This window comes from Melozone crissalis, unplaced genomic scaffold (genome assembly GCF_028551555.1).
Source record: "Melozone crissalis strain CALT ecotype California unplaced genomic scaffold, PUWL_Pcris_2 ptg000041l_1, whole genome shotgun sequence".
In the NCBI taxonomy this organism is placed as follows: domain Eukaryota; kingdom Metazoa; phylum Chordata; class Aves; order Passeriformes; family Passerellidae; genus Melozone; species Melozone crissalis.
In genome coordinates, this window is record NW_026535819.1 from 10,679,697 (window position 1) to 10,696,366 (window position 16,670).

General features: G+C 49.0%; 1 protein-coding gene across 7 annotated transcripts in view; it reads left to right on the forward strand.

Annotated features, from left to right (window-relative positions):
• The window catches only part of ZNF618 (zinc finger protein 618), a 146,038-nt gene that overhangs the window by 97,640 nt on the left and 31,728 nt on the right, over nucleotides 1–16,670 (forward strand). For 4 of the 7 annotated variants that reach the window (XM_054284103.1, XM_054284106.1, XM_054284105.1 and 1 more), the window contains 4 exons: nucleotides 7,508–7,591; nucleotides 12,597–12,686; nucleotides 14,779–14,856; nucleotides 15,839–15,928. In XM_054284103.1, the coding sequence (XP_054140078.1) occupies nucleotides 7,508–7,591; nucleotides 12,597–12,686; nucleotides 14,779–14,856; nucleotides 15,839–15,928 (342 nt within the window). The remainder of the gene's footprint in view (nucleotides 1–7,507; nucleotides 7,592–12,596; nucleotides 12,687–14,778; nucleotides 14,857–15,838; nucleotides 15,929–16,670) is intronic. The other 3 variants (XM_054284107.1, XM_054284109.1, XM_054284110.1) reach the window with 1 other exon arrangement.

The window sequence follows — 16,670 nt, forward strand, 5'->3', positions numbered from 1 at the left end:
GAGGCTGTGCTGGAATGTGCCCTGGCCTTCAGCTCTGAGGGCTCCTGGGGAGGGCCCATCCTGCCCTTTTCTTCCTGGGAGGAAGGGATCTGTGGGGCCAGCTGGGACTCAGCTGAGAGCTGTTGTTTGTTCACTGCCTGCCTAAAGAGGAGACAGTGGTGTTTAGACTTTCCAGCTGGGAAAGCACTTTGAAAACTCACTTGAGGAAAAACTGCTGCATCTAGTTGGTTATTTTCAGTCTTTGGGGTTTATAGTCAATAGATGGTGTCTCTGGGACTCCCTTTATTTTTTTGGATGCATTCTTGAAGAGCCACAGCTCTGTGGTGGTGAGGAGGGGATGTGCTCACAGGGACATGGCTGCATGGCTTTGGGAGCTCCTTTTTGAGCCTTGGCTCATGGTCCAAGACCACAATTCCCACATGAGAGAGAAGAAAACAATGCAACCCACAATGCTAATGTGTTAAAGAGACTTGTCTGACTGCTACCAACTTTAACTGGCAGGGACGAGGAAGAGAAGAGGGTGATTTTGAAAAAAAATTGTCAATTTAATATCTTTTCCTAGACAGGTGTGGCTAGTTTGATACCTGGTCACTGGCTGTTCCCATAGAAGAGTCTGGAAGTCTTTTCTGAGATGCTCATATGCCTGTGTGGTTTGCTCTGGGCTCTGGGAAGTGCTCAGGGAAGGTGTTTGGGCTGGGTCTGCACTCTCATTCTCCATGGGAATTCCAGTCATGTTTAGGGGAGTTACAAACTGGAACAAACAGTCTCCCTCCTGCTGCTCACATTCCATAGGACATTCTTGGCACCAGGACAGGTCACTGAATAAACCCAGGGGCCAGATGGGGGGCAGGGACAGGGCTGAGGCAGCAGCTCCTCTCACCTGATCAGGTGTTTGCACTGTGCCAGGCTCTGGGGTGGGCTGTGTTCAGTGGGTTGTGTTCAGTGACATGTCCCAGGTTGGGGACACAGATATAGAAGCACAGAATCACAGAGGGCAGGGCTGGATGGGATATTGGGAATGAGGAATTGTTCCCTGGCACGGTGGGCAGGCCCTGGCACAGGGTGCCCAGAGCAGCTGTGGCTGCCCCTGGATCCCTGGCAGTGCCCAAGGCCAGGTTGGAGACTGGGGCTGGGAGCAGCCTGGGACAGTGGGAGGTGTCCCTGCCATGGCAAGGTGATCTTTAGAGGTCGCTTCCAACCCTATCTCACCTGAGACTCTGATTCTGTGGCTGCAGCATTCAGCCTGCTGGAGAGTGGTGCCATCCTTTTCTGTAGGAAAGAGGAGCTTACGTACAGGAGCATCTTCAGAGTAACCATAACTGGCTTGCAGAGCTTGAAGGGGAGCTGAGTTTTAGGGTTGCCCATCAAGTTCACCTGAGTGTGTGTAGGCACTGGAGCTTTGCTCTGCCTGCTCACTGCTGCTCTTCCTTACAGTGCTCTGCCTCCTCAGACCAGCCCAGGGCAGAACTCAGGTTGCTCTGGCAAATGTTAATATGACACTTGCCTCATTTCACCTCAGCAAAGGCCTTTCAATACCAAATGTTAACAGATGCAGCAGGTAGTGCTCCCAGTCCATGGTAGTTCTAAGCCCTTTGCCTGCTGAGTCTGGGGTCACTTCCCAGAGGAGTTTGGAATTCTGTAGGCAGGCAGGAAACAGAAGGACAGAAAGAAAGTGACTTGCCAGAGGCCACAAATGGGTGAGTGTCAGTGGAATAAAGTGCAGGTCCCTGGGCTTGCAGCCCAGTTAGTGCTGGGCACAACGCTTGGATTGCAGTTCTGTGCCCTGGGAAAGAAACCAGAAAATGCACAGGGAAGTGGGCAGGGAAGGATTGCTAAAAGCTGAAGGTATCTCAAAATACAGCTGATGCATTAATTCAGGTATGTCTGGTTAGTGGTCTGCAACTTCATGAGTGTTCTTCTTCCAGGGGAGAATTCCGGAGTCTCGGGGAGCAGTGCTGATTGATATTCTAGGGGAGAGCCCTGCCATTCCTGGGTTCTTTAAATAAAGCACTGTTAAAAGTGGGAAGAATCAGGATGTGGTGCTTTTGGGAGCCTTGATCTCCAGCGTGTCAGTCAGGCTGGCTGAATCAGGACAGCTTGCTGACAGTGGGGGTTGAGTGTGATTTTTCCCTGGTGACACCTTTTTTGAGGACCATCACAAGCAAGCTGCACTTTAAAGCAGGCTGTGCTCCCAGGCTGTACTGTGACACCATGCAGGGGATGGGCAGGAAAACAGCCTGGAAAAAGAGCTCCACTAAAAAAGAGCTCCACTGCAAAAAGAGCTCCACTACAAAAAGAGCTCCACTACAAAAAGAGCTCCACTGCAATCAGTTCTACTGCTCTGCGTGCTTCCATGCCTGGGCTGCTGCAGTTCTTCCTGTGGCAATCCAGGTGCATTTGCTGGAAGCTGGAAGACCACTCATGGTGGTTTGCTGGAATTCCACTCATGGTGGTTTGCTGGTAGATCCCAGCCCTTCTGTCTCCACTTCCTGCTCCTGTGTACCTGCAGCTCTGTTCAAGAGGCACAGCTGGATTTTGTGCTGCTCCTCAAAAGCAGATCCCAGTGCTGAGCCTGGCAGCAGGGTAATCCTGCACAGCTCTCCAGTGACCTCCCCATTTTGGGAGATGCTGCAGAGCCCAGCCTACAGATCCTGTGTGTAAGCCCAGAGCATCCCTGGGCTCCTCCTTCCCTTGTGCCTGAAATCCTGGCATAAACAGGAGCAGCTGTCAGAGAACATTAATGCTCACTAAGACCAGCCCCACAGACTGCAAACTCCTGGGCCACATCCCCCAAAATCCCCACTGATCCCAAATAACACAACCTGATTTTTCTTTGTGTCTCTTGGCTTTTCTGTTGTTTTAAGCCCCTTTTCCTTGCTTGGAAGTAATCTTTGAAAATCACAAATACCATCTCACAGGTGAGGATATATCTGGGTGTTTCAGACCACCCTCAGGCTGCAAGAGAAGCAAAATGTGGTCATTGGAATTTGTCACACAATGCCACCACACAGCCTGATGAGCAGCTCAGGAGCAAATCCCAAGGAAGGCAGGGATGCACAGCACCTGCTGCAGTGTCACAGGGTTAAAAAGAACTGCTTTTAAGGATAAATAGGGTGGCAAGAGGTGCCAAAGTGATCTTCAGAAGAAGTACTTTTGAACATTTGATAGTATATATATTTAATGTAAATACATCCTGAATTTACTTTCTTCTTCCCCATTTGTAGCTGCTCATACTTACTGTGTGTACCTGGGTGCTGGGCTAAGACAGGACAGCTGGTGGGAGGGGTCACTAATGTTCACTGGGTCTGAGGATGATGCAGGCAGCAAACAGAACATTTTCCTTTCCAGTTTCTCAGCCAGATGCCCTCAAACTCACCAGCTGGGCACAGATGTACATCCATGCTCATCTGTGTTTCCACTGCAGTTACAGTGGGGAAAAAAAAGGAAGTGGCATGATTTTTTTTTTCCAAGATGGAAAACAGAGTAAATATTTCAGAACCCCATAAATAAAAAAGATTCATCTGATCTTTTAAAAACATATTTCCCTTTGGGCTCTGACTAAGTGTGAGAAAGTTCAGCCTGAGAAGGAATTCATTTGGAAAAGCAGTGAAAGGTTATAAGCAGGGATGTGGGCTGGAATATGCCTTGCAAATGTTAACTGTGGAGGCACAGTGCTAACGCCTTGTATGTGCAAAAACATTTGGAGGGTTGTGAATTTAAACCATGAAATTAATATAGTCAAAATTAAGGTTTTCTTGCCCACACCTTACTCATACAGGATATGGTGTTTGTAAAATTCTGACAGGGATGGGAAGATGTGGAGGTGGTTTGCTGGTGTTAATTTATGGTTGAGGAAGAACCTTTAGCATCTCTGCTTCTTGATTCATTTGCAACATAAATGTTTCCTTAAAGTAAATTAACTTTTTAATTCTTTTACTTTTCTGGGGGGTAGCAGAGCAAAGCCCAGGAAGTTGCTTTGTTGTGCTCACTGCCACTTCCCCAGAGAAAAGTGTGATACAGTGAGTGCTGTATGTGTGCACACCCACGTGCAGCCACCATGGTGACCTGTGAATCACTTACAACTGCCTGATTCATTTTCCCAGTGCTCTTATTTAATAATTCTCCTGCTCCTTGGGGAAAACTGTAAAAATGGATTTTATTTTCCTAATGTGTTTGCATTTTAAGTAGGCAAAGTCTCTTTAGATTCCCATTTGCCAAACAAGATCTGCACATGTAAGTGACCAATGTGCTGAGACCAAGCATGATAAATTTCAGTGGAGGAGGAAGAATTAAGAAAATAATAAGAAACTGAGTTCAGGAATTTGCAGTGAGGACAAATTTTGAGTTTAAAACCCAAGGTATTGGAGCTAGTTATCCCAAGATAGGATGGTCAGGCTGGAGCTCAGGGCAAGGCTCTGCCCCCAGAGGGTGCTGGCACTGCCCAGGCTGCCCAGGGAATGGGCACGGCCCCGAGGCTGCCAGAGCTCCAGGAGCCTTTGGGCAGCGCTGCCAGGGGTGCCCAGGGTGGGGCTGCTGGGGGGGCTGGGCAGGGACAGGGGCTGGGCTGGGGGATCCCTGTGGGTCCCTTGTAACCCAGAACATTTTGTAATTCTGTGACCTGTCCTCTGTCTGAGGTGGGTGAAATTGGGAACAGTTCCTGGATATCCAGTGTGTTTCCATCCAAGTCCTGAAGATACACCCAGGAACAGGACACACACTGGAGGCTTTGATGTGCTGCAAGCCCTGCAGTTCCATAGCTCTGGAGAGGAGCAGTGTCTCTCTCTGGGTAGTTTTAATCAGAGATTTTACAAGAGGAGGCTTTCATGTTGTCTAAAATTCTGTGATCTTCAGATGATCTTATGTAGAAAATTGCTAATATTTCTTTCTCAGTTCTTTCTCAGATGCTGCCCAAATAGACCATGTTTACAGAAATCTGGATGTTAATGTTTGGAAACAAATCTCTTACAGAGTTCCTAGGCAGGAAAATTATAGAGAAATATATTTATTTCAATAAAAAGAGGATAAGAATTTTGGTAATCCCAGACTGTTCTGGTCATCCCTCAGTTTGTCCTCAAGATGCCAGGAGAGTTTTAGTGAAGGCAGAAATACATCTCTGGTATATCCAGTGAGTGATGTACTTTGCATCTTCCCATGTGGGTTGGAATTCAGCAATAGAAGAGGTGCACAACAGCCATACCAGAGATTATTCCAAATTCTTCTTTCAGCCTGACCTTTTTCTGTTCAGCTGCTTGTTGGCATCTCAGCAATGTTGAACTTGAATAGCAAACAAACCCATACACTTTCAGTATTTTAAGTATTTTAATTCTCAGTAGCTTCCCTCCTAAGGATCTTCCTAACCAGAAAGGCAGAGGAATCCAAGGATCACCTTCCTGGCACCTTCTCCATTCAGCCTAAGCAGGGTTGGTGTTCTTGATTGCCTCAGGTGATTGTGGGGAGCAGGGTCCTGCATCCCCCTGGCTTAATTTAATTTCATTTTGTTCACTAAGAGGTGTTATGGAGTCAAGATCTCTTCTTTAATGCTGCTCAATCATTTAAGTAGCACTTCTTCTTTTCACTTTGGAAACCAGGCAGTGATAATCCATCTGAATTCCCATCTGGAAATCATAGTAAGAACAGAATTTCTAGTCCTGGACAAATGAGTAGGAAAAAGTCAGGAGAGGTTTGCTTTTCTTTTATGAAACTCTCAGTGCTACATCATTTAATCCAAGCAGTTGTGAGACAGATGAATGGTGTGTTCCCAGCCAACCATTTTTACTCCAGAAGGGGCTTTAAAATAAAATTGTCTTTATTGTGTGTTATGCAGAACTCCACAGTGTGAGCTAAATGGACTTTTTCACTTGAGATGGAACTTCAGATCCTTATTGATAGGAAGATAAATCTTTCCTCACTTACAGGTTATGTAGGTTCAAGTAGACCTATTTTTTTAATTGTGCAAATTGAGGTAGTTCATTGCCAGATTGCTGGGAGTAACACCTTTAGACACTGATTAGACCATTCTTTATCTTACCCTTATTCACACTTTGAATTTACCAGAAAAGAACCCTGCCCTGCCCTGAAGTGACACCAGGATGAGACAGGATCTGCTCATGTTGTTCCCTTGTCTCATGTGTCTGAACTCTACCATGGAGCCTCAATATCCTACTCCATGATGCTGATTTGGGGGATAATTGTAAAATATTAATATTTTTCCTTTAAATGGCTGATACTTGGTGTCTGTTTGGATTCAACCTGAGCATACTTTTAATTGAGGGAGAAGGAAATTCTTTGATGTGTAACATCCTGAGAATGTCTCTCAGCATGCAGTGAGTAGTGTCCAAAACCCCTTTTCCCCAAAACATTAAAAAAAAAAAATAGAGTTTGTGACCATCAGACTATTCTGAACAAGGGTTCATTCTCTCAGAAATTAAACCAGGATATTCCCCTCTGCAGCGAAATTCCTGGTAGTCTGGCATCAAGTTTCCAAGCCTGGCAGAATTACATCCAGGCCTGCATGGTGTGCATTGAAATCTCCATTGTGATACATTCAGCTGACACATGGTTTCAATAAAGTATCACAGAATTTATAGATTCCTCTGGCCACCCACTTGAAAGCTTAAAAATTACTGTGGGTAATTCAGCCCTGTAGCTGCTGACTGCACCTGCAGCAGCTTTTCTCAGGAGCTGGAATGGCCCTGGGATCCTTCATGGAGAAGCAAGCACGAGCCTGTGGCTCCATGCCCTTCACCTGGCATTGGGCTCCTTGCCAGCTGGAAGGTGAGCCAGCACCTTGCACCAATTTTTGGGTCATTTCAGGGGATTTGACCCCTCCCTGTGAGGGTTTGGGATTATTCCTGGCTTGGCAGCTTACATCCCAAGGATGCCCTTGTGTCAAGCATGGCAAGCACAGTGTTAACCCAGTGTGTTCCTCAGTGTCTCCTGTGTTCCTGACAGAGGCCAAATGTTTGTGGGAGGGAAGTAAATTATTGTGAACTGAGTGATCTTGGAATAGTTTGCCCACAGGGAGTTTTTTTCTTACCCCCATTTAGGATCTGGCTTGTGCCTTTGTGTGAGAGGGTTTCTGTCCTTTCCAGAATTCTGGATTTTATTATTATTTAATCCCTACTAATGTAACTCTGGGTACTTTAATCCTCTTAAGGGTTTGCTGCTGACTTTGGGCTCAGTCCTGCTCCCTTTTCAAGGAATTTTGCCATTAGACACCTTTAAGTAGAGTTCTGATGTAAATTGAAGCTGATTTTACTGGCAGCTCTGTCCCTGGCTGTGAAATGCCTCTGTAAAGCTGTAACCTGTGTGCAAGGCACAGTTCCAGTGGGGAGGAGAGGGGGGTCTGTGCTCCTGCCTGCAGCCCTGACCCTGCCTCTCCTCACTGCCAGTCTGGAAGGAATCCTCAAAAGATGCCAAATGCTCAGGGCAAAGGAATTGTCTGTGAGCCTGCGCGGGGAATGTTCTGCCAGCTTAGGAAGCCATAAATGTGTTCCTTTCCATCTAGGTGCCCCTCTGGCTGCGGAAAGGGAGAAGAAGCCTCTCTCCAGAGCTGTCTTTGTGCTGCCCTGGGTGGAATCCACAGAAACAAGTGAGGGTCCCAGATGTTTTGTTTTTTCCCTGATGTGTTGTAAGGAAGCGTTAGCTGCGCTCTGGGTCTTCCAGGGAGGCTGCTCAGGTGGAGTGTGCCCTGGACACAGCTTGGAGAGGTGTTTCCCAGTGGGGAGCATGCAGCATGGTCCTCAGAAAATGCCATCCTTTCCTGTTTCTGTGTATCAGGTGGATTAGTCATGGGGACTGGCTCTTCCTGAAGAGTGCTGGTGTTGCTCATGGTTCCTTCCAGTGAGGCAGATATCCCAGGAAAGGTGATGTTTTCTCCAGGTACTGCCACAGAGCCATTCCCCAGCTCCAGCCTTCTGGGTTTGTCATCAGCAGGACTTGAGCGTCTGCCAGCAGATTTTCAGGAAACAAGGAATGTGAAACCAAGGATCAGAGCAAGTCATCAACTTGTGATCCACGGCCAAAGCTGGAGGGATGATGCTGATCCTTTGTGGTCACTGAAACCCCACTCAGAAAGCCTTTTTGGGGCCAGAAACATCACAGCCTCAAAGACAGAAGCATAAATGTAATGCAGCTGTAAGAAATCCAGCCCCTCCCCTTTAAGAGCTGCTCCTGGACTTTATGTTTGGGAAACCTTGTTTGTCAAGGTGAATGAGTTATGTGGAATTGTCACAGAATGTAGGATTTAGAATAGAATTCCTTATGGATTTAGATTTAGAATCCTTAGGATTCCTTTAGGATTTAGAATAGAATTCCTTGGGTGCTTCCTTTGCCATTCCCAAACCTGCTGGTGCAAAGGAAACACCCTGATCATGGAGCAGGACAAGCAGTGCTGTCCACATTGCCCTCTTCTAATCTTCCTGCTTTTATCCTGACTGGGACCTGCAGCATTTCCGGATGTTAGGAAGAATTCAGCAGGCTGATCTGTTTACATTCAGCAGTTTTGCCCTTCCACATGTGGAGACTGTCCCTGCTAGACTGCTGTTACTGTAGTGCTCTGCCAGAGGAGATCAATAGGATCCAGGGTGTCTGCAGGGTGCCAGTGCTGAGAGCTCCTCTATCAAGTACCTTTTGTGATTTCTACCATTTGAAAGCTCAGGGTGAATTCTGGGCCAGGTGAAAATTGTTCTTCACCTTGGACAGATCCTTGAGGAGCTCCTGCAGGTGCTGTGGGGAGAGCCCATGGTTTGGGACCCTTCATGGGCTGTGCTGGCAGGGATGTCAGCTGGATGGGTGTTTCCAGTCTGGGTTCCTGGGATGCTGTGCAGAGCTCTTGGAGCCCAGTGGGCTCAGTGTGTACCCAGCTTTTGTGGTATTCCTGCACTTAGGAGGGTGATCTGTATTTCTAGCTGTGTTCTTAGTGATACAGAGCTCCTGACCTTTCAACACATTTCTGATTGCTCTTATTCCCTTCCTGGATTTCTAAAGCAAAATCCACTGAGGCCAAGTGTCCTAAGGAAAGAAGTGTCTTGTTTTAGCTGCCACTGCTGGGCATGTGTTCTCTGCCTTCTCTTTCCTGCCAAAATGAAATATGTGCTTCCTTCTCTGGGGAATATGTGAAACAAACCAACAAAAATCCTTCAAATCTTGAATGCAGGGTGTGCTGGGAAGACAGCTGAGCTCAGCCTTGGGGCAGGGAGTTCAGCCAGTCCCAGTAAGTGCTGGACACACCACCAGAGCCAGCTGGCAGCAGCTCCTGGAGATGGGACAGAAGAGCAGCTCATTCTCTCTTTTATTGGGATCCACTTGCAAGCAGAGTGGTCAAAACTTCTTTCAGTCCCCGTGGAGTTATTTCTTGGGGTACTTGAAAAACTTGCTCATTTGGCATCTGAGTGTGCCAGTCCTTCACAGCTGAGGAGCTGCCTTGTAATGAGGCTGTGCCTTGCCTTTACTACTACCAGCAAGATAAGGTGCTCTGTTTTGGCCTGTGTAGGAGGAATTGTGAGCTGACTAAATAAGTACAGCTGGTACTCACTAGACCTCTCTCTGGAATCCCTGCTGCTGTTGGAAAGGCTCCTGAGCATGAAGGAGAATGATACTTGAGTCTGGGGTTTGAGCAGATGTCTTTGGAGCATTTTGAAGGGCTGTGTTTGCAGCAGGGTCATTGCTCAGCTGGCAGCAAGGATTTGAATACCAGTAAGGACCAGCATGTTCTGGGGGCTGAGGAGTGTCCTTCCCTGCCCTGATAGTGCCTGCTGCTGTGGCTGTGCCTTGGGTGGAGCCTTAAGGTGCAGCCCCTGATGACAGCAGAGACTTTGAGTCTGAGCAAACTTGCCTAGGTAGCATTGACTGTCTGGATCCAGCTCTGCAGAGGTTTAGGGGTGGTTTCAGTGTGGGTTTGCAGCCACACCTGAGCCCCTGGAGTCCCTTGCAGCTCTTCCCATGGCAAGCTGTGTTACAGGTGGATATTGTGCCCCAGCTGGACACCTTGGGGTAGGAGTTAGGAAAACTGCCCTGGAACAGCTTCCCTGTGAGCACAGCCTGGCAGAGCTCAAGAAGCATTTGGACAATGCTCTGAGGTTGTTGGGGTGTCTGATCCTTGTGGGTCCCTTCCAGCCCAGGATATTCTGTGATTCCAAGTGGTGCTGCAGGGAGTTCTGCCCAGGAAGGTTCCAGCTAGGAAAGCAGTGTCTGCTGGATCAGTGCTGGGTGTGCTGGAAGGCTGTCAGCAGAGATGGCTGTACTGGTGAGGAGGAGGAGGCCTGGCTCTGGGGAGCAGCCTCAGCAGGGACTGCTGTTCAGAGAGGTAAAGCTTGGCTGCACATGGGCAGCCCTTTGTGAATTCTCTGTAAAGCTCCTGTCTCTGAGCACTGCTTGCTGGGTGTTCTCTCCTACAGAGCCCAGGAGATCAGTGCCAGGCTGGACCAGCTGGAACAAATTCTTACTTCTCTGTAATCCCTGGAGATCCTTCTGCTGTGGGGACAGTCCCCTAACCACACCAGCAAACCCCTCTGCTCTGGGCTGTGCTGGTGGCACTTGTTACATGTTCCATGCTCCCTGCACTGCCAAGGGGAGAAGTGCCCACAGCCAGCATGGGCTCTGCTGGGGACAGTAAGATCCCTGTGTGTGACAGGGACCACAGGTAGCCATGCCTGGCCCTGTGAAGTGATGTGTTAGTTAGTTTTCTTCTGTTCTAACAAGTCTTATTATTTACTGAGCTCCTTTCTTCCAAAGTAAGGTCATGATAGTTTTTGTTCTCTGAACGTGGAAGTGCCTGGTCTTTGGGACTGCTTTGAAGAGTTAATCTTCACTTGGTCCTGTACTTGGTCCATTGCACTTCAAAAAGGAGGTTGGTTCCTTGGTTTGGGGACACCCATTGAGGTGGGACTGATGCCAAGTCAGGAGTTTCTCTGCTACTTGACTGTGCTAATTGTCTGGGGGGGTTTTGCAGCAGCTACACAGATAGCAGCAATCATTGATCCTCTTCATTGTGGCAGAGGGCCCAGGGAAGAGGAAGGCCCTCAGCACCATTTTGTGACCACACAAGGAGCCTGCACAAGATCACATAATGGAACAAACACAGCTAAATGTGCCTTGCCGGTGCCTTTGCCACTGGAGTGTTCTTAGAGGTGTGTTCTGCTGCTCCTCCTCCTCTCCCTCAAGCCATGCTGTCTGTGCAGAGAGTCCCTTTCTCCCTGCTTGTCCAGCCTAGACTTCTAAAACCCCCTTAACTCTAGTTTAGCCCTGCTGTGCTCTGATTAAGATACAAATATTTTTAGTCACAGAGGTAAAGTTCCAGTGCCCAGGTATTTTTCAACGTTTAGATTTGGCAGTTTTCTCTGCTGGATCATCACAGCTTCTCCAGTCACTGTGAATAAAGACTGACAGTGATCCTTTATTTAGTGCTGAACCCCAAGTGCTGCTGAACTGAGCAGTGAGCCCAAGTGAGTGATTACACTGTACCAATATATCATAGCTTAAAATAGGGAGTGGTTTTAAAAGTAAAGTGATGGAGAAGTAAAATGAAAGCTTACTTAATGTGCACAGTCTGGTGTGTTGGAACACAGGATGGAAGAGGTAAAAACGAGCCTTTAACTTTGCTGCTAGTGGGAATACATGGACACAACTGCACTGCTGCAGGGGAGCTCCCTGCATGGCAGGTCCTCTGTGGAGCCCTGGGAGCTGCTGCCTGCACTCCCTGCTCCTGCTGGGAAGGAAACACCCAGGTTTCAGGATCCTTTGTGGCTGTACAAATGATGTGTTTCACTGTGTTTGCCATGGACTTTACAATGTTTGCCACTTTGCTGTGGGTTCATAGCACCAAGCCATGGGCCTGGGGTTGTCTGACAGGTGGGGTGACTGCTCAGGAAAGGCACCCCAGGGTGTGTCAGGCAGCAGAGAGGGGAAACACCCCACCAAGCTGGCCAGGAAATCCTGCTCATGCACTGATGTGATAGCTGAGCTAAAGGCCCTGATCTCCATTCAGAACAAACCAGATCCATAAACACTTGGAGCTGTTTTACATCTGTCTGCCCCACACAGCTGTGGTGAGGGGTTGGTTGATGCTGGGATGAAGTGATGGGGTGTAGGGAATAAATGGATATGAAACCAAGCTTCACCAAGCCCTCCTTACTGTCCTGCCTGCCTTGGGCTGTTGGGTCTCTTCGGTTTGTTGGTTCTGACAGATCCTGGGTGCAGTTGGGAATCAGTGAACACTGAGAAGCAGGTGTGTGCTCATACATTGCTCTGTGCTTAGTTCTGCCCCTTTGTCCCATCCTGACCAACAGCTGCTTCTCCCTGAGCTTCCAAAGGAGATGCCAGCAGGGCCTGCTGCCCTGCATCCTCATTGCTGTGAGGTCTGTGGGGTCTGCCCTGGAGAGCAGAGCTGTGTGAAGAGGAAATAAATCAGAATATGGCCCAAGCCATATAGTGTGGAGCAGGGGGAGCAGTGTGAGGCAGTGTCTGTGTGCCTTAGAGACCTGACAGAGCACGTGGGATGTGTCAGTGCATGGGGGTGTCTGATTGACCAGTGTGCTTGCAGTGCTTGCCTTTCACCTCAGAGTTTCTAAACTTGGTCTGTTTTCTTCTTCCTACAGACAATTTTAGGTACACATGTGACATTTGTGGGAAAAAATACAAATACTATAGCTGCTTCCAAGAGCACAGAGACCTACATGCCGTGGATGGTGAGTAGTGTTTTGACACTCAGACACCTGAACTAGGCTGAGAAGTCTTTGGGGAAGCAAAGTGTGGCTCTGCAGGAGCATGTGGCCTGTGCTGTGCAGGACGTGGCACTGCAGGGGTCACCTGTGCTTGCCATGGAGGCACAGTGTAGAGGCACTGCAGGGAGGAGTTTGCTGTGCCTGATTCTCTCTGTGTGCATAAAAACAAGACCTGTGCTGGGACCAGGGACCTTGCAGTGAGGTTCATGGTTAGGATGGAGAGCCTGGGACTGAGTACCTCAAGGTAAATGGTCAGCCTGATTATTTGCTGGGAAGAAGTTGGTTGCTTTTTGGTTTCTGAATTTACAGGTTTGTTCCCAACATACTTCTCTGTGAAGCATTTCGGATTTCAGAGTTAGGAACTTTCATTTTTGTTAATGACTGTGGTAGTGAGCTGGTGAAGTTGTCAGTGGCCCTTAAAGGGTGACTGTACATGTGGCCTAGGCTGGTGACACCTGGACAGAAGCAAACACCCTCTGCCAGAAGCAGTGTTTCTTTATTCTGCATTGGGGAAAATGAAGTATCAACATGCTGGCTTGCCCCCTGCTTACTGAATATCTAAAGCTCCTCACCTGGGAGCCCACAGATATTCCAGACCTTCCCTGTGTGTGCTGCAAGCCTGGCAGTACTGCTCCTCACTTGGCCAAGGAGAGTTCTAGAAAGAGGCTGCTTGGAGAGCAGCAGGTTTTGAATGGCTGGGCTGTCTCAGAAAAGCATGTGTTTTTTCACAATACATTGTTGTCCAAAACAATGGTTGTGTTTGCCTGGAAAGTGTGGACATCTGAATGTGCTCTAAGGACAGCCAGTGTTCTCCTGCAGGGCACCACTGCCAGCTCCCTTCCTCCTGTGGGGAGCCAGAAGAAAATTAGTGGCACTGACAGTCAGTGTGAGGGGAATGTGGCTGCCTCGGTCAGAAATGTCACAGGGAGCTCTGCCAGGGGCCACAAGAGAGCTTGGGAAGGGCTCCATGAGTGTGCAAGGACTGTCCCAGCTCCTCCCTGGGGCTGCTGTGCACCTGAACTCCACCTGGGGCCGTGTCAGGGTCAGAACAAAGGCCTTGAGCATCTGTGTGAATTAGGGCTGGGCATGCTCAACCAGGTCCTGTGAGGATGCTGCTGGGAACAGGAGGGACTGGGGCACAAAGCCTGGTTTGTTCCGTGGGGCTGAAATGTGCTGCAGCAGTGTGTGAAATGCAGGAGGAAAACAAGACCATTTAAGAGGATTTAATTTCTGTTTTGTTTCTTCCCCTCCTTCTTCTATTCTGTGTTAGTTTTTAGTGTGGAAGGGGCCCCAGAAAACCGGGCAGGTAAGCCGAGCTCCTTTGTGTGCTTTATTTCACAAACCTTTTCAAGCATTCAGTAGTTCAGACACAGCAGGTCGATTCTGAACTGGTAAGAGTCAAAGGAGTTTTGTCAGGGATTGCAGTGGGACAGGAGCATCCTCTCTCCCTCCCCAGTGTCTACAGCCAGTAGGTTGATGCCCAGCCCTAGCAGATACCAGGCTTTTGTTGCACATTCACTTGGTCAGGCTTCAGACACTCAAAGAAGCAGGTGTTTCATGTCTGTAGTGATCTTGTAACTTGTTCAAGGCATACACCAAATTCTTCTCTAAAGTGGGTTGGGTTGTGATTTGTTGCTAGCTGTGCTGTTAGCTGGTAGAAGTGCCAGGTTGGTATTTGGTAGGTGATGTGCCTGCAGACTGCATTGCTGTGCCTGCTGTCAGCCAGTTCAGCAGCATTAGAGGGGAGATTCCCTGGAAGACAATCAGGAAATATGGATCAGACTTTGCAATGTGTTCATTCAGTTTTTCTCTGCATTTTTTAAGCATTAATTCCTACAAGGCCTGTTAGTGGGCTGGGAGCAGGGGTAATCCTGGGGCACCTGAGGCAGAGGAGGAGGGACAAGTCAGACAGAGGGTCACTGGTTTATCATTCCTGTTTTCCAGTCTGTTACAGATGGAAATGTGATTGCAGGTGCAGGAGCATTCAGTGCCCATGCAGCTGTAGAAGGCAAAGCTGAGGTGTTGTCAGCTGTCCTGTGGCTCTGTTCTCTTGCAGACCCCTACGACCAGGCCGTCATCGCCGCCGATGAGGTGAAGGAGGAGGAGCCCGAACCCTTCCAGAAGATTGGGCCAAGTAAGAGTTATTATTGTGTCAAACAAAAAGGAAAGCTCAGGGGTTCACTGCCTTTGGCTGCAGCACCTCCAGAGAAAGCAGGAAGCACTGTTACACAGCAGGGTTGGGGTCTGGGTGCTCACAGGTATGCTCAGGCTCAAAGGAGCATCAAACACCAACAGCCCTAAGAACTGCAGCTGTGTGATGTGCTCTGCTCAAGAGCTCTGCAAAGAGAAGGGGAGGGGAGTTCAGGGAAAAGCAATCTGGCAGGGATGAGAGAGGGCTTGAAGGTGCACTGAGAGCTGGCAGGTGATTCATTCTCACTGCCTTCGTGGTGGGTCCCCAAACAGAGCAGAGAGGAACGGAGAGAACACCAGGTTTTGTCAAAGCATTTCCCTGAATTTTCCATTTTGGATACATTTGATTGTCCATGGATTTTCCTTCATCTTGCAGGTTGCTGCCAGTTCTGTACTCCCAGCACTGGCAAGAGGAGGAAGTGTCAGTGTGTGGTTACACTCCATTATTTCCAGTATCCCCAAAGCAGGGATGAGCACATTACTCCAGAAGAGCCCCTTCTCCTGCAAGAGAGCTCCACAATCCCAAATAAAAGTTCTCTAATACTTGAACCTGTTTGTTTCCTGGTTTGACTGTTCCTGTTGCCCACACATCCCAGACCTTCTGTAACCAGAGGACAGAACTGTGTCACCTGTAATACAGACTTTAGAACTGGATTTTCTCCCTTGTTTTGCACACTTACTTGTTGTAATTTTGGGGTAATCTTCTGAAACTTGTTCAGTTCTACTGGACTTTTTATGTATGGTCAATCCCTCTGTTTTGAACTGTTTCCTTTCTTGAGAAGAGGATGTGTGGATTACAGGGCAGGCAAGTTCCACATGCAGGAGGAATGTTTGCGTGACCTGACCAATTTCTCTGTAAAAAGAAACTGGGAGTTGTGTAAGAGGCCTGGCCTCCTTCCTGACCTTTGTCCTTGTTCCTTTCACAGAAACTGGCAATTACACCTGTGAGTTCTGTGGCAAGCAGTACAAGTACTACACTCCCTACCAAGAGCACGTGGCTCTGCACGCCCCCATCAGTGAGTATTGCTGCAGGGCTGCCCCTCTGCAGGCTGGCACCTCAGGGCTCTGGGCAGCACCAGGCTGCCAGGACAGGGCTGCCCCTCTGCAGGCTGGCACCTCAGGGCTCTGGGCATCACCAGGCTGCCAGGACAGGGCTGCCCCTCTGCAGGCTGGCACCTCAGGGCTCTGGGCATCACCAGGCTGCCAGGACAGGGCTGCCCCTCTGCAGACTGGCACCTCCGGGCTCTGGGCATCACCAGGCTGCCAGGACAGGGCTGCCCCTCTGCAGGCTGGCACCTCAGGGCTCTTGGCAGCACCAGGCTGCCAGGACAGGGCTGCCCCTCTGCAGACTGGCACCTCAGGGCTCTGGGCATCACCAGGCTGCCAGGACAGGGCTGCCCCTCTGCAGACTGGCACCTCAGGGCTCTGGGCATCACCAGGCTGCCAGGACAGGGCTGCCCCTCTGCAGACTGGCACCTCCGGGCTCTGGGCATCACCAGGCTGCCAGGACAGGGCTGCCCCTCTGCAGACTGGCACCTCAGGGCTCTGGGCATCACCAGGCACTGTAAAGCTGAGCTGGGATCTCCTCTCACAGGGACACTGTTAGGTCTGGAATGTCTCTGGGCTCCTACCCCAGCCCATGGAATTCTACACATGTTCCTTGTGGGGTTGATGGTTTAGGCTCTTTTTTAACTGAAGAGATGCACAACATTTTTATACTCCCTAAATAATAACTGAACATACATGTTAGAGAAGAAG